Source organism: Calonectris borealis, chromosome 2, assembly GCF_964195595.1.
Source record: "Calonectris borealis chromosome 2, bCalBor7.hap1.2, whole genome shotgun sequence".
Classification (NCBI taxonomy): Eukaryota; Metazoa; Chordata; class Aves; order Procellariiformes; family Procellariidae; genus Calonectris; species Calonectris borealis.
In genome coordinates this window covers 170503234-170528368 of record NC_134313.1, presented here as the reverse complement: position 1 = coordinate 170528368, position 25135 = coordinate 170503234, and the positions used below count along the sequence as shown (strand labels likewise).

Below are 25135 nucleotides of genomic sequence, written 5' to 3'. Positions count from 1 at the left end.
GACATACTGGGGTTTTTCCCTCCTCCCTACCCAACTTAAGCAGTGAGACCTAGCTATGAGAGACACTTAAAACTTCAGCCAGGTAAAGCTTAAATTGCTTTCAGGTCAGGGGGCTAAAAGGCTCCAGTTTTAGGAGCTTTAGGAGCTTTAGGAGCAGGCAACTTGGTCTTTTTTCTCTAGTTTGTTCAGTGGCTGTCGGATCTCTAACCCTTCTGGATTTAGCTCACGTGTCCTTGTTAGTCTACTTCCACATCTTCGAAAATGTTACTCAGCTTGCATTTTTTCCTCAGCTGACCTTCAACATCCATGACATGCCAAAGAGTCGTGTTCAGGCAGATTACTTTGTCTTTGAAGAATTCTCATAACTTATGTTTTAGCTGCAGAAATGCTAAAACACTTTTCCTCCAGAACTGCTGTGAAGAAAACAGTATGTTCAGGAACTCATGGATTTCTTAAAAAATGTTTTGGTGTTGATGAAAAAGACTGGTTTCCGTATAGTCCTGCAGGCAAATGTCTTCTGAATGCACAACCTTCATATATATGGTAACTTGTTTTGTGGAAATGTCCTTTCCCAGGTTGGAGAACTCAACACGAGGCTGCTGGCTCAGTTTCTGTCCTCTACTTGTCACTAGTAACTCTGCAGAAACATATTAACTTTGTGTACTTGTGTGTACCACTCAGGCATGTTGGATGTATACTCCTCGTGATGTCTGACAGATACAGGCCAGCTCACGTAGCCCATTTGCTCTGAATTCTGCCTTCATGCTACGAAAGGTTGTGCTTGTGGAAAGTTAAGTCGGTCTTGCGTGTTACCCTGAAGGTTGAGATTTCTGGTAGTTCTCAGCCTTGTGGGAAAGATTTCAAGTATTGAAAAGCCATTAACTTCACTTGTTTTTAACATTCACGCTTAAATGGACATACTGCTTGGTTGTCATGAGTAGTTAGTAAAGGAGGAGGATGATTTCTGTGTCTTCTGAAATATATTATACCTGTAAACGGGTCCAAGGCAGCCTGCCTGATGGCCAGCGAGTCGGTGAGGACATGGCATAGGGATCCTCCAAGCAGTCTAATAATAATACCCACTTCAAACTCTGGTCTTCCCGCTCCCCCAGTTACTGCTAAAACTCCTGCTCGCTTGCTGCGAAGCAGTGCAGAAGCTGGTTACCTTTGTGTTTGTTGTAGGGTAAGTACAGCATAAGTAAAGAACCAGCTTGACTTCTTGGCCAAATATGTTACACTTAAAAATGAAAATGGGATCTGTAAGTCAGACAGAAAGGTGTTTACTGCCCTTGCTCAGGCCTCTGGTATTAAATATTTTCAGAAGACTTCTGTTATGCCTGTGAGTTGCAGATCCCATTTTCATTTTTAAGTTTAACATATTTTGCCTAGACCTCAAATGGCTTTTTACTTTTTCTAGGTGACTGGACCATGAATCATCTCAGTAATGTAAAAGTTAATGGTTCAGGATACTTCAACGTTTATTTTATGCTGTCCAAATGCTTAAATAACTAAAACAGTTTTCAGGGAAAAAAATGCTATTAGGCTACCGCGTAGGGTTTTTACAGTACTAATCCGTTAGTTTTTCAAAAACTAGTGCGGGGATTTCAGTAGCTCATTGTTATTAAATTGTTTTGTTAAGACTTCTCTTAAGTTAACTTTAAAAGCGACTGAAATTCTGAATTACAAAATCTTTGATTTAATCTGGAAGTTCTTACTTTATCAGGTGGCTTATCTACATAATAATGATTTTTTTAACCTGAATGCAAAACAAAAATCAGGCTGGTTAACAGTTACTAGAGACTGATCTCTTCTGGCTTCATGGTACAGAATATATTTTCCTCGTTTGTCCTGGTATACTGGTTTGATGCTCTTTTGTTTTTATAACATCTGTTGGATCTAAAAACTGGACTTCACCATCATAGCTAGTGTATATGTGTGAAATAAATCCTGTTCCTGCCCAAAGAGCTGACGTGTTAAGACATAAGTGCGAGAACACAAGAGTGCCCTCAGGGGGGGTAGTTATGGGAATTAAAAGAATTGGTGAGACTTGGTAGGATAAGCAAACTTATTTCTCTGTAAAGCTTTTCATGTGAAAGCAAAATGGTGAAACACTAACTATGCAAATATTATTAGTAAATCCCAAATCTTCTGAGAATTCTTTTTGATACAGTAACAGCATAAAACTCGTGTGATGATCCCTACAGCTTAAATTTAGCAGATGTCCCAGTGAGATGTTCATATTTCTTATGCAGAATAATTTTGCTACCAGAAAAAATATGATTTTAAATAGTTGTCTGATCCTGATTTATTGTTCCATCATCAAAATAACTTTAATGAAATTGTTTTTGCATAAAGTAGTTTGGGTTTGTTTTTTTCCCCCAGAGTAGGGAATGTATATGCAACGATTTTCATCTTTTGCAGGCTCTGGAGATGTACAAAGATGACTGGAACAAAGTCTCGGAGCATGTTGGGAGCCGTACCCAAGATGAGTGCATTCTCCATTTCCTGAGACTTCCGATCGAAGACCCCTATTTGGAGAACTCTGATGCGTCTCTGGGCCCGCTGGCTTACCAGCCCGTACCCTTCAGCCAATCTGGCAATCCAGTGATGAGTACCGTTGCTTTTCTGGCATCGGTGGTGGATCCCCGGGTGGCATCAGCCGCAGCAAAGGCTGCGTTAGGTATGAGTTTGCCCCAGCAATTTTTTTTGCCTTGTCTGTACAACTTTGCTCTCTGTTAGTCTGCTCTTAAAATCGACTGTTTCTGGAGTTTCTTCAGGGTGGGTAGTAAGTTGTAAAACCAAATTTACATATGTATAGAAAACAGGTCTACTGATCTCTAGTTTTGTATTCTGAATTTTGTTACCGAAACTGCCAATTTACGGGCAAGTTAGAATAGCTCTTAAAGGCCACCGAATGTCTAAAGATGGCTTGCATTCCCCTTGCGTGCTCACTGGCTATTGATAGCGTTTGTGAGCACCACCGAGTAGCTGGTGTTAGTGACCACTGTCATTAGTTTAGCTATGGGTAAATGCACAATGCTAGACTTTCAGTTTTCCTGATTTTCTTTTGTGAAATTATCTGCCGTAGTTATACATGTCCTCTAAGAAACTTGAAGAAGTAGATCCTTTCACTGTTTTCCTTATTTTTCCGTGTAAAAGACAATTTTACATAATTGGGAAGAGACTCTTTCCTACCACATTTGAGAGAGAAAATTAACTACCTAATATGAAAAGAAGGAACTTACGTATTTGAGAATTCATTCCGTCATGAGATTTACCTGCACATTGATCTGAGAAAATCATAACTTTTGATCTGCAATATAACACTTTCCGTGTAATTTTTAACAGAGGAGTTTTCTCGAGTCAGAGAGGAGGTACCACTGGAGCTCGTTGAAGCTCATGTAAAGAAAGTACAGGAAGCAGCAAGAGCCTCTGGGAAGGTGGATCCAACATACGGGCTAGAGAGCAGCTGCATTGCCGGAACAGGTCCAGATGAGCCGGAGAAAATCGGTAGGCTGTCCATCAAAATGCAGAAGTTTCTGCAGATGAGGTTCCTTAGGCATTTTCTTCTGACTCGTAATAAACCGTAAGTTCACCTCCAATACGAGATGGGAATCGCGAGTAAGGAGAGTGTGACAGGTCATTACACTTCTGCTTGCTGCAGGATTATTAACTCTTGACACTGAATTGATGAACTTAGGACCAGCTTTAGTTTCAGAAATTTGTTTTCCTACTCTGACTACATGGAAATGCCACTGCTTGGGATGCATAGAGTTGAGTGGGCAAAAATACCAGAGCAGAAGGTTTCATGGCGATTCTGTGGGTATTGGAGTAGTTAGAGGATGCTGCCTTTCTAGCGTTATAGTCACGATAAAGCAAACTGAGTTTTATTGGCTCTTTGTGCTGCAGCTGAATCTATAATGTTATATCACAGCTTTTGGTAACCAGTTTTAATGTAACTCTTGGACTCTGAGTGCCTTGCTAACCGTGATGGTAGCAGAAGAGGAACTTTTTATTAAATGGTGGGCTGGCACGTGATAATGCCACAGTTCTTGGCTCTGGTTGTTGTACATTACACTGCCATACTAACAAGCTCTCGGTTTAGAGCTCGGTTTCAATTGAGCTATTTTCTGTAATATTCAGCAGATATTCTGGTATTAAGTCTCTTATCTGAAACTTTGACAGGTGCAAATTGTTTATTCATTACTGTGGAAAGTAAAAGCATATCTTGTGGCAATGCCCTATAAAGAGAAACCACTTTGTGTAACCCTTTCTTTTTAACTCTATTTTGGCTCTCCTTCAACAGTAAAATGAGTAGACACGCACATTTTGCTACGTGCCTACTGACTGTCTCAGACTTTCACCTCTTGAGTTTGGTACAGATCTACCGACTTGTCTGTAGATCTTTATTTTTCTCTCCAGCATTGTTGGCTGCTGTTTTGTTCAGCTTACCACAAACCATTTTGGTGAATTTAGTGACTAGATATTTAAAGGCACGTATAGTTTTGGGTAAAACTGAACAGAATGTAATCTAGATTGACTGGAAGGTTTGATTTGGGCTGTGTTTGCGCATCTCATCGTTGACCTGCTGTCACCCTGTCTAGAGACATGAGCAAGGTGCCAGATTGTGTGATGGGATCATAAGGGACCTCGTGTTGCGGTGCTGTTCAGTTATCAACTGCTAGTCATTCAGGTGAAGATGCATGTCTGCATGGTAAAACTACACTTCTAAATTAGATTTTAAAGTACTGCTTAACTCATGAAGATATCTTTTAATAGAAAAGAAGTTAACAGACCACTCAGTCCTTCTGTTGCATTTTTCAGTTCTACACTCAGTGGGATAGCCTTGATGTGAAGCAGCTTGGTGCTTTGGGAAGATGTGGAGTATGTGCTGAACGGGGAGCGCTGGCATCTGGAATGTCTGCTGCTCCCGGTTCTGCAGTGCTCTGTTGCACAAAACTGACACCAAGCATCGAAGCCTTGTTGAAAGGGCAAGGCTTTGGGGTTTATTTTCCAGTAAACTATAAAACAAATCTAGGTGTTATTCCGTCTGGGACTAAGTTTAATTTGATAGTTATTTTAAAATAAGCTCAGCTTAGGTTAATTTTTTCTTACTGGCACTTTGTTTCCTTTTTCCATATTCTCCAAGTACAGGGCTTCACTATGGTATGTTAAGGACCTCTGTAACATGTATGCTGCTTTGAGTCTTAATTCTTAATCTTGCAGCACGACCATGGAAGTTTACCATTGCTGCATCACTGGTGATACTGCGAGTCTGTAGGTTAGCCTTTTCTCTAGGAGAATGTGCACACAAGTTGCGAGTAGAGATTTTTGAAGTGCTTGTCATTTAATATGCGGAGTTGGAGAGCAGATGACCGTAACATGATTACTTCTGAATGAGCTGTGTGGTGAGTTCTATAAGTAATACTGTCCTGTTATAGTTAATGCGATTTGTATTGGGCTGTGACTAATGGAATAAATTAGGACAACAGCAGATGGTTCTCCCTGGGGGAGCTGCTCAGCAAGAGTGAACTGGGTCACCCAACAATCTGCGGTGCCTTCCACCTCCAAAACAGCTTTGCACTGGAGGGCATAGGGGAATCCATAGCTTGCACTGGCAGAGGTGTGTTTAATACATGGAAGTGTAGCGTTGTGGTGTGCAGCTGCTGAAATGGAGCTGTGTTTTTGCATGCTAGTCCTGAGGTTTCTGGCATCTAAATGCACTATGGATATACTACTTAGGGTTCCATACTATAATTGAAGTTCATCAATTGTTATATTTTGGAAATAAAATTGTATCATAGCTCCATGATAGTTTAAAAACTCTTAATATTGGTGAATTATAGGCAATGTGGAATGCGAAAGGGGAAAATATGACTGGAACAGATTGCAGGAGCTTACATTAATACCCAAGAATCTCCTCTTTTAAGTCTTCATTGTTAGTTTTTCTGAAAGCTGGTTCCTTTTAAATTGATATAGTAAGGCTTTAGTAGAGTTAAGAGGAGACTCGGGTGGTTCAGATGCTGTGGTAAGCATGGTAGACACTGTCTGTTGCTTTCCGAGGTAGGGCCCCACCGTAGGTTACACAGCACGGTAGACGAAGATGCTCTACATCTGTTTTAGTAAAAACGAATTGAGGAGAGCAAACAAGGGATCCTAGCTCCTTAGGCTCGTGATTAAGCTCCAGAGAAGGGAAATATTCAGTACACCTGTGGTATGTAGTAGTTTCAATTAAGTCTTCACTGAGTATGTGTGCTTTCTTAATGGCTTTCCAAAGGTGATTAACTACATTGACTGCATATGTGTGTGCTGAATGAGGCATGAGGCAGTCTCTCATGTGCCTGTGTTGGAGGCAGTTACTTGTGCATTTTAGGTCTTATTCTAACAAGTATTTCACTGAAAGTATTTCCGCTGACACAAGTGTATGGATGCTTCAAGCTGTAGCTCATCTGTGACAGTAAGCACTGAGGGAATGGTGGTCTGATTTACTGTCTCCGCTACAACTGTAAGCGATTGAAATGGATGATTAAATTTAACATTTTATGGATGATTTTGTATCGGTCTCAAATACACATACTAGAAAACTACACACAAGTATACATACACAAGAGAAGTTATTTTACTTCATTCTTGGCAGGATGATTTCTCTTGCGGTCTCCAGGGTGTGCTTTAACTCTGAAATAACGCAAGCATTGCTAAAATGAACAGACTCCGAGTACTTCATTCACTTTGCCTGTACCCAGGTGCCTGTGAGCTAGTTCTGCACCGCCGGAGGATTGAGCCCGTCAATCCTCTTGTGATGGACGCATGCAGCTCGCACGAAAGCTGCAGCAGCTTTCTGTGAACTCTCCGCCCTTCCTCGTGGAAGCCCACCTGGTTGTTGTGCTGTACGCCGGCAAGCTGCATGAAGCAGAAACAGAGGAAGCTCTGGTGGCTGTGGAGTCCTGACTTACTGTGAAAAAAGTTAATTATGGTTTAGATAATAGCGTAATTATCATATTTGGACCCAGAATTTTTCCATAGCTATAGTATATTTCCTCTCAATTAAATATTAATATTCAAGCCTGACTTTTGATGTGTTGTGTGTATTACCTTAGTGAAAACAAAGGAGACTAGGATGTCTTGAGGGCATCTTTAAACTATTTGCTGAGCTGAAACTCACACTAGTGATTCTGTTCATTTATATGCGGAGTTTTGCTTATTGTTCTTCTGATGACAATGGAGGTCATGTATTTGCTTATGCTGCAAGTGTCTGTTTGCTGGTAATGCAGTAAATTCTTACCATGGAAATAGTTTATAGTTTTATTTGTTGACGTAATGTCAATTTAACTTCTCTGTAAAGTCACGGGGCTTTGTCAGAAGTCAGTTACAAGTTCTTTATGTATTAGAAAACGAGGCTCCGTGTTCTTGGAGATAATACGCAAAACAGAACAAGCTTCCATAGAGACAGAAGGTATTTGCTGCTTCAGGTATGAAGAGGGCCATGGAGAGGCAATGTTTCCTGGCCTGCAAGTGGTTTCTCCTTCTTGAAAGATGTCTTAGGGTGTCTGTCAACCATCTGCCTCTTGCTGATTTAAGAAATACCTTTAATTTGATTCCCCAGAGCCTGTGAGGTGTAATACCAAACCTGCTGAAGAGGTTAAAGAGCATCATTGGTGCCATGTAAAAGGGATTACAGGCTCTTTCTCATTAAAGTTAAGTCTTCCCCTTTTGTAACAGGGACATGTATCTCCAACTAATCAACTCCTGTTTGCATTGTCAGTTACGTGTTTTCATTAACCTCATTAGGTCATACAGGAAAATCAGTACGGTTGTGTTTGTATGCAGCTGAAAGGCAGGAGTCATTTCTGTCATCCTCATGCAGAGAGTCAGAAATGTTTTGGGTTTTTTCTGATCCTTTCATATTTGAATTAGAGATTAATTTTTATGGGACTCTTAATTGGTTTGAGATACTTTCAATAGCCTGTAATTTAGAAGCAAAAACCTGCTTCAGCCCAGGTAAACTTATCTAACCCCCAAATTAATAATTGATAGCTTTCGTTTTCTTTTTCCTTATACATGTAGTATTTCAGCATGGTCCCCTCGATGTACACAAGTGCAGAATGGCTTATGCCGGTGGGAACTGCAGAGGCATAGCGCTGTCACTGCGAATCAGGGCTTAATAGTTAATTCAAGAAAACAGTTTTCAAAAACCATTGACTACAGCCTGCCTAAAGTTGTTATCCTAATTTTAAAATAACATTTATTGTTACAGCCAGGACTAGAAAACCTAAGTTAAATCAGGTCGTTCACAATAATCTTACTGTCACACATACGTACCTCTGACTCTGTAGCTGAATGTGTCCCTATGTAATATAAAAGAACACTTTGTTTTGGAAAGTGTCTATCAAATGTATTATGGTGCAAGGGAGAGTCCAAGGGCAGTTTTCTTTACTTGAGGTGCTCTATGTGCTTTTTCATGGAGAAAATTTGCCTCCTGCTTGCCTTGGAACTTCCTTCGCAGCCGTAGTCACTTAACAACTCTTACCGTGGTCTACAGATTTGCCCAGAGAAGTTGTGGATGTCCCATCATTGGAAGTGTTCAAGATCAGGTTGGACGGGGCTTTTAGGAACCTGATCTAGCAAAAGATGGCCCTGCCCATGGCGGGGGGGTTGGACTGGATGGTCTTTAAAGGTTCCTTCCAACCTAAACCTTTCTATGACTATATGAAATAAAAAAGGAATATTTAATAACACTTGCCCCAATACTTGCAGAGAGTTAAAAGCAAACACGTAGAATCTATGGTAGTGCTTGATGTGTAGCACGTTGCAAACCTGCACAAACTCATCCTGCACTCGTGTCTTTAGCTGCTGCAGCGACTCACGCGTTGCTGGATGCTGCTTTTCTGAAAAGCTTTACCTTCAGATGGGAAACCTTCAAATGCATTGCAATCAGAAAACAAAACTCACATTCAAAATTGAGTTTAGAGTGGAAAGGGAGTTCAGTCTTACCTAAAAGACACAAGAACCAACTGACTTTCTGGGCAGAGGAGAAAAGTTTGTGTCTTACAGGACTTTATTTTATGGCATTCTAGGGGCAGCTTACATGATTATTGCCGTACAGCTTTCTCTCAAATGTGATTCAGAATCTAGCAAGGGGTATTGTCACCTGTGAAGTTTGCGTTCCTGAGCAAATCATGTTCAATTGCGTGACAAGAACTTTCTGGGGAATTTTTCCCCCTCCCTCGGAGTTGTCCTGGTTTTGGCTGGGATGGAGTTAATTTTCTTTCTATTAACTTGCGTGGTGCTGTGTTTTGGATTTGGTATGAGTAGTATTATTAGCACACTGATGGTTTGGTTGTTGCTAAGTGGTGTTACACTAGTCAAGGACTCTTATAAATGTGAAGCCGCAGGCTTCTGTGGGAACTCCTTTGGACTAGGAGCCTTCAACAGACGAGGTAGTAGCCTGATGGTCAAGATGCTCGCTGCTGGTATGGCATGCTGCGACTTGAGTCTCTGCTCAGCCTGATTCTAGGCTGGAGAACCTGAGCTCCAGGTTGTTGTCTTCCAGAAGAGTGAAAAAATTATCAATTCATGAGCTTTTAAGAGACAGAGGCCTCCCTGTTTTGACTTAAAATTGTCCACAGACTAGAGCTTTTCTGGCCTGTTTCACTCTGACTTGGAGTTTTGTACGAAGCAGAACTTCAGAATTGCTCCGCTTGCCCCTGTGGTTAAGTTTTGGGTTGATTATACAAAATTACAGACTTTTTTCTTTCAGTTACACTGTATCCCAATACGAGGAATCTTGAAGTTCTTGGTGTTTGGGCTAAGCCGCCTCAAAATGAAAACTTGTGTATTCCTGTGTAGTATTTTCCTAGTTTGAGCTCATGATCTTCCACTCTATCAACCCAAGCACACTTGGAGTCTTCTGCACTTTTTCTCCACTTTTTTTGCTAAAGGAGGGAATATAGCTTTCTTTGTAAAGCTTTCTCTTTCATTTACTAGGAGGGATGACACTTTTAAGCGTTTGGAGCTCTGCTTCTAGGCTTGAAATAGCTGTCTGACAAAATCTAATCTAGATTTTCCCTGTGACATTATTAGGTCACTAAAACCTAACTCTGAGATAAAACTTCTGAGGAGGTATGTCCCCAGTCTCCATAAATTGAATTACGGTGGCAGATACTTCAGATAAGTAGGTTTATCATCTTAAAATAAGCCAAGAGGAAAACCATTATCTTTCAGTCAGACATTTTAGTATGTTTTTCTTATATATGGAAGGGACTTCTGTAAAAACGTCTCTACAGAACTGTTGCTATTAAAGCAAAACACTTTGTACACCTGTTTTTCTTCAGTGTAGCACACAGGAATTACCAGTAAAATAAGGATTACCGAAAATGAACATCCTACACCCGCCAGTGTCTTCAGGAGCTTAGAGATGGATCAGGGCTTTTCACCAAGAGTTTTATATTGGTATGGCAGCATGTGTTGAAGTCCATGATCTAAATAAGCTCATTCTTTAATGCCCCCTGTACATTAAATTGTACTAGAGTTTCTGTTCTTGCAGGTCTAAGATCCTAGACAAGGAGTACGAGGTTGTGCTGACACTTCCCTCTTGTGCATTTTTGCAGAACAGCTGGGTGCTGCAAATAAATGGGTATTTCTTGGACTTTTAAACAATCCATGTGCAAAATATCTGGAAGTAGTACATTATTCAGCCACCTTCATGGTATTCTCAATCAATATGCTTGTTATCCTCTTATCTCAAAGAGGCCTGCTATCATTAGTACTATCATTAGTAGGAACATGTTAAATAAGTGTTCTGTAAAGGAATAACTTAATGAATGAACCAAGGGTTATCGCCAAGAGATGTGTACTAAGCACAAGAAGATGATAACTGCTCTTAAAACACGTTTCTCTGATGAGGTACATCCAGCACGTGGTAACACATGGTTTTTAATGTTTTAAAATTTTTTTTTTCCTTCCCCGTTTTGCTCTCACTTGCATACCAGTTGGGCTGTTATCTAGTCTTCTGATGTAGATGCTGAAGTTAGATGGTACGATAACTGGTCACCTGCTACTCAAAAAGCAATCTGTAACGTAGGGGTGCCTGGCTCTGTTTTGGCAGAACTCTTCAGATATGTCTGTAATAGCTATTTGAATGCCAAACAGACAGTAAATAAGAGGTTGCAGGCTTGAAGAGCTCAGTCTAGTCAGCCAAAAAACCAAAATAAGCGATAGCAGGAAGCACGTAGTTGTGTGTTGAAGCTAAGTTTTTTTCATGCCTGGTGGTAGGGCACTCTGAAGGTGCTTGTGGTCAAGGTCAGGTTTTTATGGGTGTCTGGCAAACTTGTTTTGCATTCCAAATATGAAGGTGTAAGAGGCAGCGGGTGCTGTCCTGACCCACACATCCCGGCAGTGAGAGAACCCTCCAAGTATCTAAATAGTTCATATTATATGCTTGTAGCTTCTTAGGAATATTTCCCAAATGACTTGTACTCTTTGTTTTGACCGCTGAGGAGAGGAAGACTTCTTTGGTCAGACACTAGATGGAGATTTTTGATGACCAATTCAAAACCGGAGGCCGCAGTGATGTAGTTGAGCTGCCTCTGCTCTGGGTAGAGGTCTCCTCCTGAGCGCATGGTTGGCATGCTGCTCTTTCCATAAGGAAGTACTTCATGACTCCAGTATGGAAGCCTTGTCTTGGAGCCAGTCTTGGCAGAGGTTGTCTCATGTGATTCCTCTGAAGATTCAGGTCATGGTGTAAGGCTGAGGCTCAACCTCCTGGAGCAGTCCAGGAAATTATTGCCCAGAGAACCCAACTGGTGGTTTTACGGAGAGCCCTGCACATCTTACAACGTCTGTCAGCAATAGCTGAAGCCACTGGGGCGAAGTAAGAGCTCACCCAATGCTATTATCTTCTTCAGCATTAGCACTGCAGCTGCAACTCCGCTTTGGTTTTTCAGAGCGTCTTGGAAAACATGCTTTTTAAAAAGCTGGGAGTTGAGCAGGCTATCCTGTGACAACACTGTCAGGAGGTGTGATCATTCAGCCTCAGCTCTTTCTCATTTGTTTGGATGGCTGTATTTTGGATGCAGAGGAAACTTGGAGCTTTCAGCTGGTAATTTGTGTTCTTTTCTTGCTTTATATCTAACGAACAACCAGCTCTTGTGCTCAAAAGTGATTCATATCTTGTTTAGCACCTAACTAGGCAGCTGCAGTTGGGCTCTTGAGGAGGAGCTGCAATACAGCTTGTTTTCAGTGAGAAGGCGAAGAAGGTGTTAGGGATCATTTCATTGATCCACTCTTCAGTACAAACCCACAAGTACTGGTATCGTTACAGCTGGGGAAGAAGGAAGAGAATGAACGATCAAGGTCTGAGTGAGAGCACTGTCCAGAAACATCCACCATAACCCTACACCTTTTGGGCCAGTTTCTTTGACGTAAGCTTCATTGTTGAGTTCAGACTCAACATTTTGAACGTATTTCTGAGGGCTTGGATACATTTCAGAGTGCTTTTGGGAGAAACGTGTTCGGAGGAACAGCACAAAGAGCCATACAGGACTGGAGAACCAGTTGATCGTCATGTTGATGCAGAGCAGCAGGTACGAAGGGTGTGAAATGAGGTTGCACTGTGCAGGGTTTCACATCAAACCGGTGCGGAGAATAACTGCTCGCTGCCTCGAACTCCAGGGGTTTTGGGCCAGAAATAACGAGAGATCCGTAGTGTTTAGGAACAGTGTTAGTGCCTTAACAAATTTGCTAGTGCTTAATGTTATTCTGGTGTGGAATAATTACGTTGAAGTCTGCTTTGGAGAATTCTGGTATTTGTACCACCTGCAAAATGGAATTTAAATCTTCAGTTGACCTGCAATGCGTGACAATGCCTCTGGATAGACCTTTCATCGAAAGCAGCTCAGGGGATCTTGTGCTAAGGAGGAATTACAAGTCTGGCAGCACTGTAATTGAGGTTAATCACGTAACTGACAACCATCTACAGAATCAAATTGGATGTATTGGGAAAAACATTTTATAATACTGCGATTACCAATGGGAATTACTGTATGACTTGAATACTGCAGAACTGTGCATCAAACTGTCCTTTATGTAACTAAAATTGATAGATTTGGTGGTTTCTCTCTACAGTGGGTAAACTGGGTGTTTCAGCAGAGCATAGATAGCTTAATGTTTTGTCCTGCTTGTTGGACTGAAAAGAAAAACCAGTTAAACTTAAAATTGCAAGTAAACTTGATTTTTAAACTAAAATTAGTGTAACAAGCTTTTAGTCTTCCAGGAGTTTAGTGTTGTGGCTTTCTTTAAACGACTGTCAGTGGAGAACAGAAAATTTAAGTTAACCCTGAAATAAATGTTGAGTGTGATAAATGGACATTATGGCAATTCTAAATACTTATTTGTTTTCTCAGATGGAGCTGAAGAAGAAAAAATGGAAACCGAGACAGATGGGCAACAGTCAGAGAAGGTAAGGTTGGCTCAGTACGCTGGTTCTGAAAAGATAGTTCTGACACTTATGAACCTGAATTATTATGTTCTAAAATGGTGTGTAAGAAAGGTAGATGGTAGTGTGCTGGTCAGTGTGCGTGTCCATAGGGAACAGTTTTCAGTCTTCTGAGTGCTTCATTTTCTTATGAGTGATTTAGTCTCACGTCATAGGAACATAGAATTGTTTATGTTGGAAAGACCTCTAAGATCGACTCCAACCGTTAACCCAGCACTGCCAAGCCCACCTCTAAACCATGTCCCTAAGCACCACATCTACACGTCTTGTAAATACCCCCGGGGATGGTGACTCCACCACGTCCCTGGGCAGCCTGTTCCAGTGCCTGACAACCCTTTCGGTGAAGAAATTGTTCCTAATGTCTAATCTAAACCTCCCCTGGTGCAACTTGAGGCCGTTTCCTCTCGTCCTATCGCTTGTTCCTTGGGAGAAGAGACCGACCCCCACCTGGCTACAACCTCCTTTCAGGGAGTTGTGGAGAGTGATGAGGTCTCCCCTCAGCCTCCTCTTCTCCAGGCTGAACACCCCCAGTTCCCTCAGCCGCTCCCCATCAGACTTGTGCTCCAGACCCTTCACCAGCTTCGTTGCTCTTTGGACATGTGTATAGAGACATCACACAGAGATGTTTCTTTTGCTGGGCAAACAACAGGAGTGCGACATTGGTGTGTTGTTTTCTAGTCCTGAGAAAAAAGGCTGGGACTGGATGATATCAAACGAATTAGAGACTTAAGCTGCAGGATGACACTGGTATGTTATGGTTCATGACTGGTAGTGGTCTAAAGCAAGTGTCACTTCGAAGTCGTGCCCTAGAAAAGTTTGTCTTGTGACAAATTGCCTTCCCAAAGTTGAACACAGCTTTCGGTTCTGACAAGATCAGCGAGATCAGGGCTTTCCAGGAGATGGGTGAGTTTGGGTTACTCGCAGTATTTGGCAACCGTTTGTGAGTGCCGTGTGTGGAGCTGAACAGAAAACCTGAATGAAACTATTGCCCCGGCTGCATCGCAGCTCTCCAGTGACAATGTGAGTTACGTATCTCTTCCGTCTGCACGATCGCATGTGGCTTAGTGGGTGTGGGAGGATGAGATCTGGCTGACTAAAGGAAGGTGCCTGCGGCTGAGCTGGTCAATAAAACTCCTCTTTGTAAGAAGTCTGGCTAACTCTTGGTTATAGGTGTGCATATTTTGATGTTAGGTATGATGCATCCTGCCCATAAAGATCAGATATTTAGAAATTAGTTCCTTCAACCTGCTGATGGTGCCTACAAGAATGCAGTTGTTTGGGTTTTTTTATAACCCCATGTCTACAAACAGGGTAGCTCTTTTCAGATAGTCTACAATAATGGCACTGGCTGTGGCTGTTTCAGACCTGAACTGGAATTAAACTAATATCCTGGAATTAGAACATCACCCTGCTAAATAAATGGTGGTAGGCACTTACTGAGTCTGCAGCAACAAGTGATATTTCTGTGTTGCCTGCTTAGTCAAATGAACGGAATAAAACTAACCCAATGGCTGCTGAGCATAGTTTTGATGTTACTCCTCGCTCTGTTTTTCAGGTAGATCTTTTGCTGCCTTTCTGGTAAATAGTCAGGTACACTTAGGTAGATGTAAGTGTAGCAGACTTGGTCAGAGCTTGAAAAGGTGCATTGTTCTGTAGAGCAGAATAAATGAGAAACATTCAGGTCAGTTTGGAGTATTTTCAAGGGGAAAATGATGCTTCCAGTGTTAAACATGAAGCTGCTGCTGATTTCATTAATACTATGTCAAGGCGCCTAGATTTTAACAAGAAATATTTTTATTTTACTTCCATTTTGCAAATGTCGCTCTCTTCCACCAATTCCTGGGCAGAAGCGCCCTCCTGTAACATGTAATTCAGTTGCAGCATTTATTGCCACAGGATGCTGTTGTGACCATGAGTTCTGCAGAATTTGGAGCTGTGTGGATAGGTGAATACTGTATAAATTGTTAACATGGCAGGCACTGGAAAGGATATAAAACTTACGCACAAACTGCTGGAATAAATGGGGGCAGCACAAGGGGATCAGAACTGTTCTTACGTCATCTTAGTTCAGGATTTCTTGTACCTTCAAATGAAATTTGGCCTGGGTTACTGAATCTGATAGACGTCCGTCCAGTTACTTTGTTTACTGAGATCTTGGATACGATTGTCAAAATGGGCTTAAGTGTAGCAGTCAACCTTTAAAATTTAATCTCTTCTTTTATGATAGTGAATTAATTTGAAAGCTATAAACGAAGTGAACAGTGAATGTCTTCTATAGCTCTCATTCTTCAAACAATCTTTCATCCCATTTAGGTTGAAAGTAAAGTGGAGAGTGAAATTGAGGAAGGCGATAAAGTACAAGAAGGAGAAAATGAGAGAAATCCAGAAAAAGAGCAAGATAGCGAAGTGACTGCAGACACCAAGCCAGGTAATGGTCCCCAGCTGTTCCTCAAGCTGTGTTAGCTTTAATAGCCTTCCTCTGAAGTGGTTGGAATAGACTATAAACTCAACTGTGGCAGAAATATTTCCTCTTGCGCATCAGGCTGCTTCATGGTTCAGTAGTAAATATTCTAGTTTAATTTCACTGCAAAGCTTAGGCACTAAATTCTTTCTTGAACTCATTTTAGACCTCAGCTGAGCTTTCTGTCACTGTGTGTAGTGACTGGGTGAAGAAATTGCAGTAGCAAAGTGCGTGTAGGTCATATAAATTATTTCTTTTGCCTGTATTGCACACCATTTGATCATTTTTGATGCAAAGAAGTGGGACTGCTCACTTCTACCCTTAGAAGTTAATATGTTAACTCAGTTTCCCTGTGAAGTGATGCAGACCCTTTATTTTGACAGGCTAAGGAGTACTGTTTTTTTTTCTACATAAGACATTATTCTTTTTATTTATTTTTAACATGTTCCCCTTGTACTGCATGGATATATTGTTTTTTCCTGGAACTAACATTCAGTATTTTAGCACCAGGCAGAACAAGATGTGTTCGGATTTACATACAAGAGCAGATATATAATGGAGTTGATTGGGAAATGCAGCTGAAATTGTTCTGATGAGAGTAAGCTGATGGCAGAAGATGAACTGACAGGATGGAAACTAAAAGCATTTAAAGTTGCCCTATTTGTTGGATCAGATCCTCTTAGACTAGGATTGTTCCCCCGTCAGCGTTTGGACAAGTAGCAGTACTATACATAGGAGTGTGGATGTATTAGTTTGACTGATGGCAGTGTGCGTAGTGTAATTCCTGTCCTGATGCGATACTGTTAACAAGGGGAGAATGGGTGTAACAGACTTGGTGGTAAATCTCTTCCAGAAGAGAAGGAGGCAGAAGAGAACAAGGAGAACGTTGATGCAAGCAAAGACAAAGAAAACGAGGCTGGGAAGAAGAAAGTGGAACATGAAATCTCGGAAGGAAACGTAGCCACAGCTGCAGCTGCTGCCCTTGCCTCAGCTGCCACCAAAGCAAAGGTTTGTTTTATACAAATATCCATTGGCTTGGTTTCCAGTTCACATTAGAACTCTTCTTAAAATGGTCCTTTGTTCCAGATCTGTGCGATTTCATGTTCTAATCTCTAATACCTTGAAGCAGCACAAGTGCCTTCTTCAATTTCTTTTGCTTGAACTCCTAGGTGAAATAGCGTACAATTTTAATTTAGGCAGCTACTTTTATGATTATGAAGTCGATGAACATCCCTAAGAAATAGCCCCAAAATGTGTTGGTCATTTTTTGGAAAGACTTTTTTCTGCTCGATAGGTCTGGCTGTAATGCCGAGGGCACAGGCCTGGGTGGCAAAACCCTCATGTTGCCTTTTTTGCTCTGCCACCGGCTGTTCTGCGGACTTCACACAAGCCTTCTGTGCTTGGACTCTTTGTAAAAGCAATGTGATGTTCAATTCTAGCGTTACAATTTTTTATAGACAACTTAATGATTTTTTTTGTTAAGAGGTACTGTGTGTCTGTTAAAAACATGTTCTTGTCTTTCTATCATTAAACTTCTGTTTGTTTGTCCCTTACTGAGCTGTGGTTTGAATTAGTGTCCTATCTAATAACTTTTCTTTACCCTATAATTACTAATTGCATGCTGTCTTTCATTTTCTTTTTGCAGGAACCAGACAGCCTTCGCTTCTTTCAGAATATCTTTTTCAAAATCTGTTTTCTCTTTACATATTTTTTTGGATTCAAGTTGTAGTTTGGGTTTCTTAATCGCTCTTGGATTCAGCGCCATGTTCCATGTCACCTACTTTGTAGATACCAAAAGCAAAGCATGGATGGTGTTTATTTCCTGACGGATTTCCAGGACATAACAGTGGACATAATGAGGTGTTGCATGTGTTGAACTGACTCTTGCAGTCTTGATCTTTGACTCTTATAACTTTAACTTTAGAATTTTTTCCCCAGCTGCATCATATATATTGAGGATAGTGTGATGATAGGTGTTGTCATGATGCCACAGTCCCTGCTTTATGAACCCATGAGATTTGAGGATATTTTTAGTCACTACCTTTCAAGCCAGGTTCTAAAATGAGAAGTTGCACGAATTCAGCATTGCTTAGTGTCAGAGCTGGGCACCCTAGCTGCGTGGAATCCCACTTTGCAGGCAAACTTGAGATCCGTTGTTTTGGGAGTGCAGAGTCCTGCCGGGCTCCCTCGTGCATCGCTTTGCCTGCATCTGAACCTGGGGTGCTCTGAGCACCAAGCACTTTTGCCGAGAGTAACTTAATTTCAGTTCATCAGACTTACAGATATTTTCAACCGAGTTGGAAAAAACCCTGCATATATATATAAAGAGGCATGAAATTTAATCTCTATTTTATGGAAGGCTACTTGCTCCAATAAAGATGATCTCCTACTTTCCTTCCTTTGGTGATAACGAGTGCTAGAGGGAGAAGGGACTTGGCTAATGGCAGTTTTCATTATGATAATAATAATATTCTAGAAGAATTTTAGCTTTATATTAGAGGAAATAATATATTGTTATTAGGACGTTCACACTTCAGAGTAGAATTCAAGTTCAACAGGGATTTCTCTTTCCACTTGCACTTAAAAACCCAGACAATATTAAGGCTTTCAGTGAGCTCTGTCTATTCAGTTCTTCATAATAAACTCAAGACCTGGTCATGTGAAGAGCTGTTACAAAGTTGTTTTCCTTATGATTTTGTATCAGAGAAATACTGCAGTTGACTTCTAAGGAGAAACAGGGGTTAAAGGCAGGCACTTGAAGTTTTTTGTTCTTTTGAGGTAGGACAGCTCATTGGTGAAGCAACTTACTTGAGAAATGGTATCCAGTGAATGTGTTCATTTAGGGGGGGACTACATTCCTATGCATAGAATGGAGCAACAATTTTAAATGCATTTTTACAGGTTATGGCTTCTGTACAAACAATATTAGAATTATTTAAGTCCCCTTTCCTCATTTTCTTCTCAGATTCCTAAATCAATGTAAGCTTTTTTTCTTTTCTGTGCATAAGTAGCACCTGATAGAAAATGTCCTCTTTCCTGCAGATTGCTGTTAGCTTTTGTCCAGTTGTGACTGAGCTGCAGAACTTCTGCTGTAGCTCTTGATCCATCACTTGCACTGCCAAAAAGGACTGTTCTGGTCGTAATTTGACCTCATGCGTAACACTGATCCCATGACTTCTCTGAATTTCTGTTTTGAGGTGGTTGTGATTGAATGCATCTTTTCTAGAAGACATTGATATCAAAACTGCCAGTGATGCAAAACCTCCTGTAATTGTCCATAAGCTTTTCCATGGGTGGTAAACTTTGCTGTTAAGCTTTATTCCTAATCTGATATGCTTCAACCGCTAACTCTTGTACCATAGCAGCACTTTCCTTTGCCTGCTGAATTAAAAAGCCTTTGGTTATCAACCGCTCTTTCTCATGTGTAGGTGTTTAGAAACGTAAAATTCAGGAATAGAAGGGACCCTGTTGCTAAAATCATGTTTCTTCTTTTTGCAGGCAGCTACATCCCATCTTCTGTTTATAGGCAAATCAAATTATGTCTTTAATTGGTTCCTTTTTGCTGCTGCTCAAGAAACTCACTGTAGGACCTTTTTCATCTCATGCTTGAATGTATGCATGACAGAGCTTAGTTTTTCCCATTGTGTGCCTTAATTCAGGTAGCTCTGTGTTATCTGCCACCTTTATTTCTTCTGTTTCATATGTGAAAGACAGTCTTATCCCCTCTTGGCTTCACAAAACAAAAGCTAGGTGAAGCATCTGGTCTCCTTTCACAAAATAGGAAGAGGGAAGGAAGAAAGAAGTTTCCTCTGCCTGTTGCCATTTCAGTTAACCTCTTGCGTGTGGATGAGAAGACTTCAGCACCGTATTCCAGTGCGGTGGTGCTAGGATGCTATCCATTTTCCAGAAGTCTCTCGTGGTCTGGTTGTATGTACCAGTTGCCATGCTCATGCCCTTGCTGCGATTAGCCAGTTTCACAACTAAAGCTGGGTTTGAGAAGATCAGGGGATGGGCCAGGTCCTGCGAGACTGCCTGTAACGTGTGTGTGCTGGTCGGTAGCTAGCCTTGTGACTCCTCCCGAGTTTATCAGTATTCAGCCAGAAGGGATTTCTGAGCAGAGAAACCAGAGTCAGTATTGTGGCGAGGGGCACACCGCGCGCAGAGGCGCTCATGGGTGTTTAAACAGCAAACCAAAGCGTTGTTCTGTATCCACTCTCGGCCAGAGGCCAGGTCCACCTCGCTTAGTGACGCTCAGGTCGTTCAGAATTGCTGTGTCCCAGGATAATGTCACATACCATCTTCTTTTTTGCTTATTTATGACTTCAGGTGGATGCAGCGATATGTTTATCAGGCAATTTAAATCACTATTAATTTTGACTTACTGGGGTTTTTTTGTCAACTGCAGAGTCAGTAATGACTTGTTCTTTGTCCATGTGAAAGCCCTGGGTAATGCCGGGCTCAGGAGCAGTCTCTCTGGGTCTGTTCAGGAAAAACGTCAATGATGATTTCCTTTTTAATGTGTATTTTGAGACCTGTCTTTTACCTAATTGTCTGCCTTGCTGATTTTATGTTAATCTGGTTTCATTATTAAAATTGCACACATCAGGCAAGGCGAAATGACTGCCAGAAGGCTGTGTGTATCAACAAAGGTACTTCTGTCACTCTGACTTTTCATACAAATGAGTTTGTTCTACTAAACAGTATTAATTGACGTTAAATTTTTTAGTTCTGTCAGCCATTCAGTTACTTCAGTGTGCACCACTGTTTGGTCAGTATTTAACTGAACAGCCTGCTTGAATTTCACAGTGGTGTGCTGTTAGAGGGACTTGGGTGATGACTCTGGTTCTCTCAAACTGTACCTGATTTAAAGTTAAACTTAGTGAGAGTCTTGAATGTATGTTATCTAGATTTACTGAAGACTTCCTTTATTGCTGGTGGGTTACCAGAGGTGAATGCTGTCAAATGACACAACATACTAGCGATGAAAACAATATCGTATGTTTTTGAGAAATTCTGATTATAATTAAGAGTTTTATAATGCTTCTTTTCTCCAGCTCAGTATTTCTGCCAGTTCTGAGCCAAGGTTTGGGGCACAGCTTGCTAAATATGAGTCTCTGTTTGCAGCTTGAGCTGGATGACATCCAGCTTTCTCTTTTTTCCTTCTTCCCCTCAGCCCTCACCTTTCCCGTCTCAAAAGCCAACCCTCCTTCCCCCTCAGCCCTTGGGTGTGTCAGGGGACTTTGCTTGGACACTGTGGTCAGGAAACGTCCTCTGACTGTTGATACAGAAACTTCCCAGCAGTACGCGTGATGGGGTTTTGAGTGTATGTTCATGCTGAACAGCAGGCTGTTAACAAAAGCCGGTAGAGGCATCATTAACTTGCCTTTCACACTTGGAAAACGTGAAACACTTTTATAGCCTGTTTCATACATCGCGTATATACACACATATATATCCTCTATCATTTATGTATATGTGTGTATATGTAAATGGGGTAAAGCTAAAGAATGTAAAGAATCTATTTGCCTTTTTCTGCAGTTTGCCTTTGCAGTTTAAATACAGCTTTGCCTTCAGCTTTATTCTGCAATAGGAATACTATGCAACCTGATTATAAAAGGAAACTGGAGATTTTTTTTTTAGCGGTTTCTTCTAAAACCTGTGTAGAGATTACTCTGCAAGCTCTCCCTAGCCCCAGGTGGGACTTTGCTCTGAGAAAGTTTATGCTTTAGTGGTGTGGTGCTGCATGTAATGGAATATGCTTAACTAGATACATCGCTTCTCATTTACTTGAGCAAAAAATATTTTAATGGCAAAGGCGTGCAAGAGTCGTCTCACTGTTTTTGTGGGTCGTTCCAGGTAAAAGCCTCCTGTGTGTGTTTTGGTGAAAGCTTTTTGGATGACCTGCCGCTGACTCGGTACAACGTACCCTTGCTCCCTCATTTGCATTTCCACTGAAAGTGCTCTCTGTTGCACAGCGCTCGGAAGGCTTCGAGGCAAAGCTGGATTGCTTATGAGTACTGAGCATCCACAATACCTCTTGTATTAAAACTTGGCACCTATTTATTTGATTAAAAGCTTAATAATCTTCCAAAGGCTTCTGATTCCGAGCATAAGATTGTTAATCTAATGCCCTGTTTTCTGTCCAGAAGGGGAATAGCATGGCTAAAGCTAGATGCAGGCATAGTTGGCGTATTTGTTCCCTTAAAGCTCTTTATCTTGTGAAATGCATGTAAAGCAAAAACCTGTGTTTTATCCTCAGCACCTGGCAGCAGTGGAAGAAAGAAAGATCAAGTCCCTGGTTGCCCTTCTGGTGGAAACACAGATGAAGAAGCTGGAGATAAAACTTCGCCATTTTGAGGAGTTGGAAACCATTATGGACAGAGAGAAAGAGGCAGTAAGTAGGAGGGTACTAATCTGAAATTCTGCATTAAATCAGTCACTGCCAAGATCTATGTGTGCTAACAGCTGGAAAACTAGCAACTTCAGCTGTTCCTCACCTTTATGCAGGTCTTTGTGCCTCAGCTAGAATTCATAATTACCCCCTACAGTAGTGTTGGAGCTCTCTCCTCTGTCCAGATCTTCCCTTTACCATAAGCAGCAAACTGGTAGTATCCTAGATGTGCTTCCTAATCCGTACTTCTGTCATCTAAGCATGAATGTGAAATTGGTCCGGAACCTTTATATAGGCCTTGTCACATGAATGACATCTGATGTACGAATGGCTTTTCCATATAAAGAGAGTGAAATGGATGGAAACCATACTTCCCTAAGGGAAGGGAAACCAGCTCTGTCTGCCTTGCCTTCCTGACCCAGTTTAGGCTGGAGATTTGGTTTTAAGGATGTAGTTCAGGTTTTGTTTGGAGGGCATTCTCAGTAGCTCTTGGGAAAGTCGTCAAAGTGAGATGCAGTAGCAGAAGGATACGTGCTCAGGAGTAACAGCTGCTCATTTTGTGATGATGAGGGATTTGCCTGAGCTGGAGAGGGCAACAGCTCAAGAGAAGGGAAGGAATCGATGACGTCGGGAGATGGGAAAAGGTGGTTGCTCGTAGGCACCAGAAAAGTATCAAAATAGAACAAAGCTGAACTGACAAATCTAATGATGAAGTGCGACGGATGAGGAGGAGGAGCTGGGCAAGCTAAGCAAGAAGGTGGTTAGTTTCTGTCCTCAGTCTGGTGAGGCAGTAAGCCAAGGCACAGGTCTTGAATTGAGGTCTAGCCAGCTGAAGACGGTGGTGACACTAAGAGAGCGTATATATGATGCATCCCAAGCAGGCTTGTATTTATATTTTAGCACTGTTAGTGACACCTTCCTGGAGAGCTATGTATCCCTAAAATCAGGGTATAACATGGAAGAGATGCTGCCTCTGCCAGTCAGTGGCTGGATTACGCATCAGTTACTAAGTGTTCTTTCATAGATAGTGCAGCAGGCTTTCAGAGAAGTGGTTTCTCTCCAGCTACTGTAAAGATCACCCAAAACTTCATTTTTATCAGAGAGCAGTCAGGTTTTTTTATTTTTCTGTTGTGTAGCTTGCTCTTTTTTTGTCAATAGGCAATTACTCTAGATGTGTTGAAGATATTGATTCATAATTCTAGGGGTTTTCACATTTGCCCTACTGTGCAAATTGAATGGAATTTACACCCTCACTTTGGCATTAATCACACTGATAGAGTTTGACAAACTGTGGTCTTTTGTTGTAGCAGAATGTCAGCAAGAATTTCTAGATTGCTCAGCATCCACAACCATTTTGGTGTGGTGTTTGCCTCTGACACTGATTGGCAGCTCAAGAAATGGACCTAACTATTTTGAAAAGGTTCTCTGTAGATATCTTTCTTTGGGGGATATATTCTATTAGTGACAGGGTTTTTTTTTTTCCATTTTGAGTCGTATGACATTTTCCTTTTTAAAAATGTGCATACAGATTTTTCACTTGGCTTTCTGGTAGTTAAATTCGGTCTTTTCACCTGTCACTGTGGATATTTAGTGGAATAATGAAAGCAAAAAAAAATCCTTAGTGCTATTGCACACTATGCATATGTCCTTATTTGCTGCACTGGCTTTTTCTTATAGTACAGGTAAGGCGATTGTAAGTGTTGAAAGAAATCTGTGCTGCAGACTGGAGGGTGTTACATTTTAGGCAAAACGCATTTACTTCAGTGTTTAAGCTAAAGTAATTTCAGTGCTGCCAACTCTGTGTCTAACCAGGGACCCTACTGGTAGGAGCCTTGTTGACCCAGAATTTATAATAGCACATGAATGCTTTCCTTACCCATTTCTGGTTAGGGAGGAGTTACTTGCTGAAGATGATATTGTAGTACAATGATGGTTATTGCATGAGTATACATTAAGTGCTTGTAATAGTGCCTTCTAATTGTGAATCACTTTGCAACGCTGCAAAAAACATGCTGTTGCAAATTTGAAGATCGTCAAGAGTGTGGTATTCATGACTACGTACCTAAAAATTTGGCTGATTTCATGAATTGGGTTGTATAGGAGATTGTGTGGCAGACTGATACACACTGATCTTCGTTTAGGTGCCTGGCCTCTTGCCTGACCGCTGCTGCAGGTATAACTGAGTTTTATAGAGTTGAAGAGTAAATGCGAATTACTGATAGGCGGCCCACCAGAAAATGTGTTACTACTAGTTGTCTTAATGCTAATCTGGGGCTACGGCAGTAGGTTGTGTCCGTAAACCTGCTTCTGAAACGATTACAACAAATACAAGAACCTAGTGCAGAACCAGGTGTTTTGGGCTCAGCATGAATTCTAAGACCAGCTTGTGTTGTAACTTGTGTTTATGTGCTTTTTTTCTCTGTCCAACTCTCTCCCCTTTTCCTGAGGGGAAGGAATGTGTAGAAGGGAAGTTTTCACTGGTTTTCCGAAGTACGAGGTGTGTTTTCAGGCACTGGCTGCTGTTTGGGGATACTTGTAAAGACTGGTTTTTAAACTGTGGCCGGATAGGGTACCATGAAGAGAGCAAAGCAGGAATACAAAAGAGTATAAAAAGAATATAAAAAGTATGGTGTAGCCGTACTTCTTGCCTAAGCCTTTGTTTCGGGTCATTTGCAGTAATTCTTTTCTAAACTCCCTGCCACCTACTGAATCTATTTCCACACATGCACGATTACACCATTGGTGTACGTGTCTCTTCATTTTATCAAGTTCTTCCCGCTAACGTATCAGA

The 25135-nt window shown here is 41.3% G+C and overlaps 1 protein-coding gene across 3 annotated transcripts in view; it reads left to right on the top strand.

The window, feature by feature from the left end:
- SMARCC1 (SWI/SNF related BAF chromatin remodeling complex subunit C1) overlaps positions 1 to 25135 on the top strand; it is a 93314-nt gene that overhangs the window by 49972 nt on the left and 18207 nt on the right. For 2 of the 3 annotated variants that reach the window (XR_012672763.1, XM_075144434.1), the window contains exons 20-25: positions 2422 to 2680; positions 3349 to 3510; positions 13401 to 13456; positions 15806 to 15920; positions 16807 to 16961; positions 22213 to 22347. Coding sequence is in view for 2 of the 3 variants with exons in the window: in XM_075144434.1 (XP_075000535.1) it covers positions 2422 to 2680; positions 3349 to 3510; positions 13401 to 13456; positions 15806 to 15920; positions 16807 to 16961; positions 22213 to 22347 (882 nt within the window). In the remaining variant the exon portion in view is untranslated. The remainder of the gene's footprint in view (positions 1 to 2421; positions 2681 to 3348; positions 3511 to 13400; positions 13457 to 15805; positions 15921 to 16806; positions 16962 to 22212; positions 22348 to 25135) is intronic. The other variant, XM_075144435.1, reaches the window with a different exon arrangement.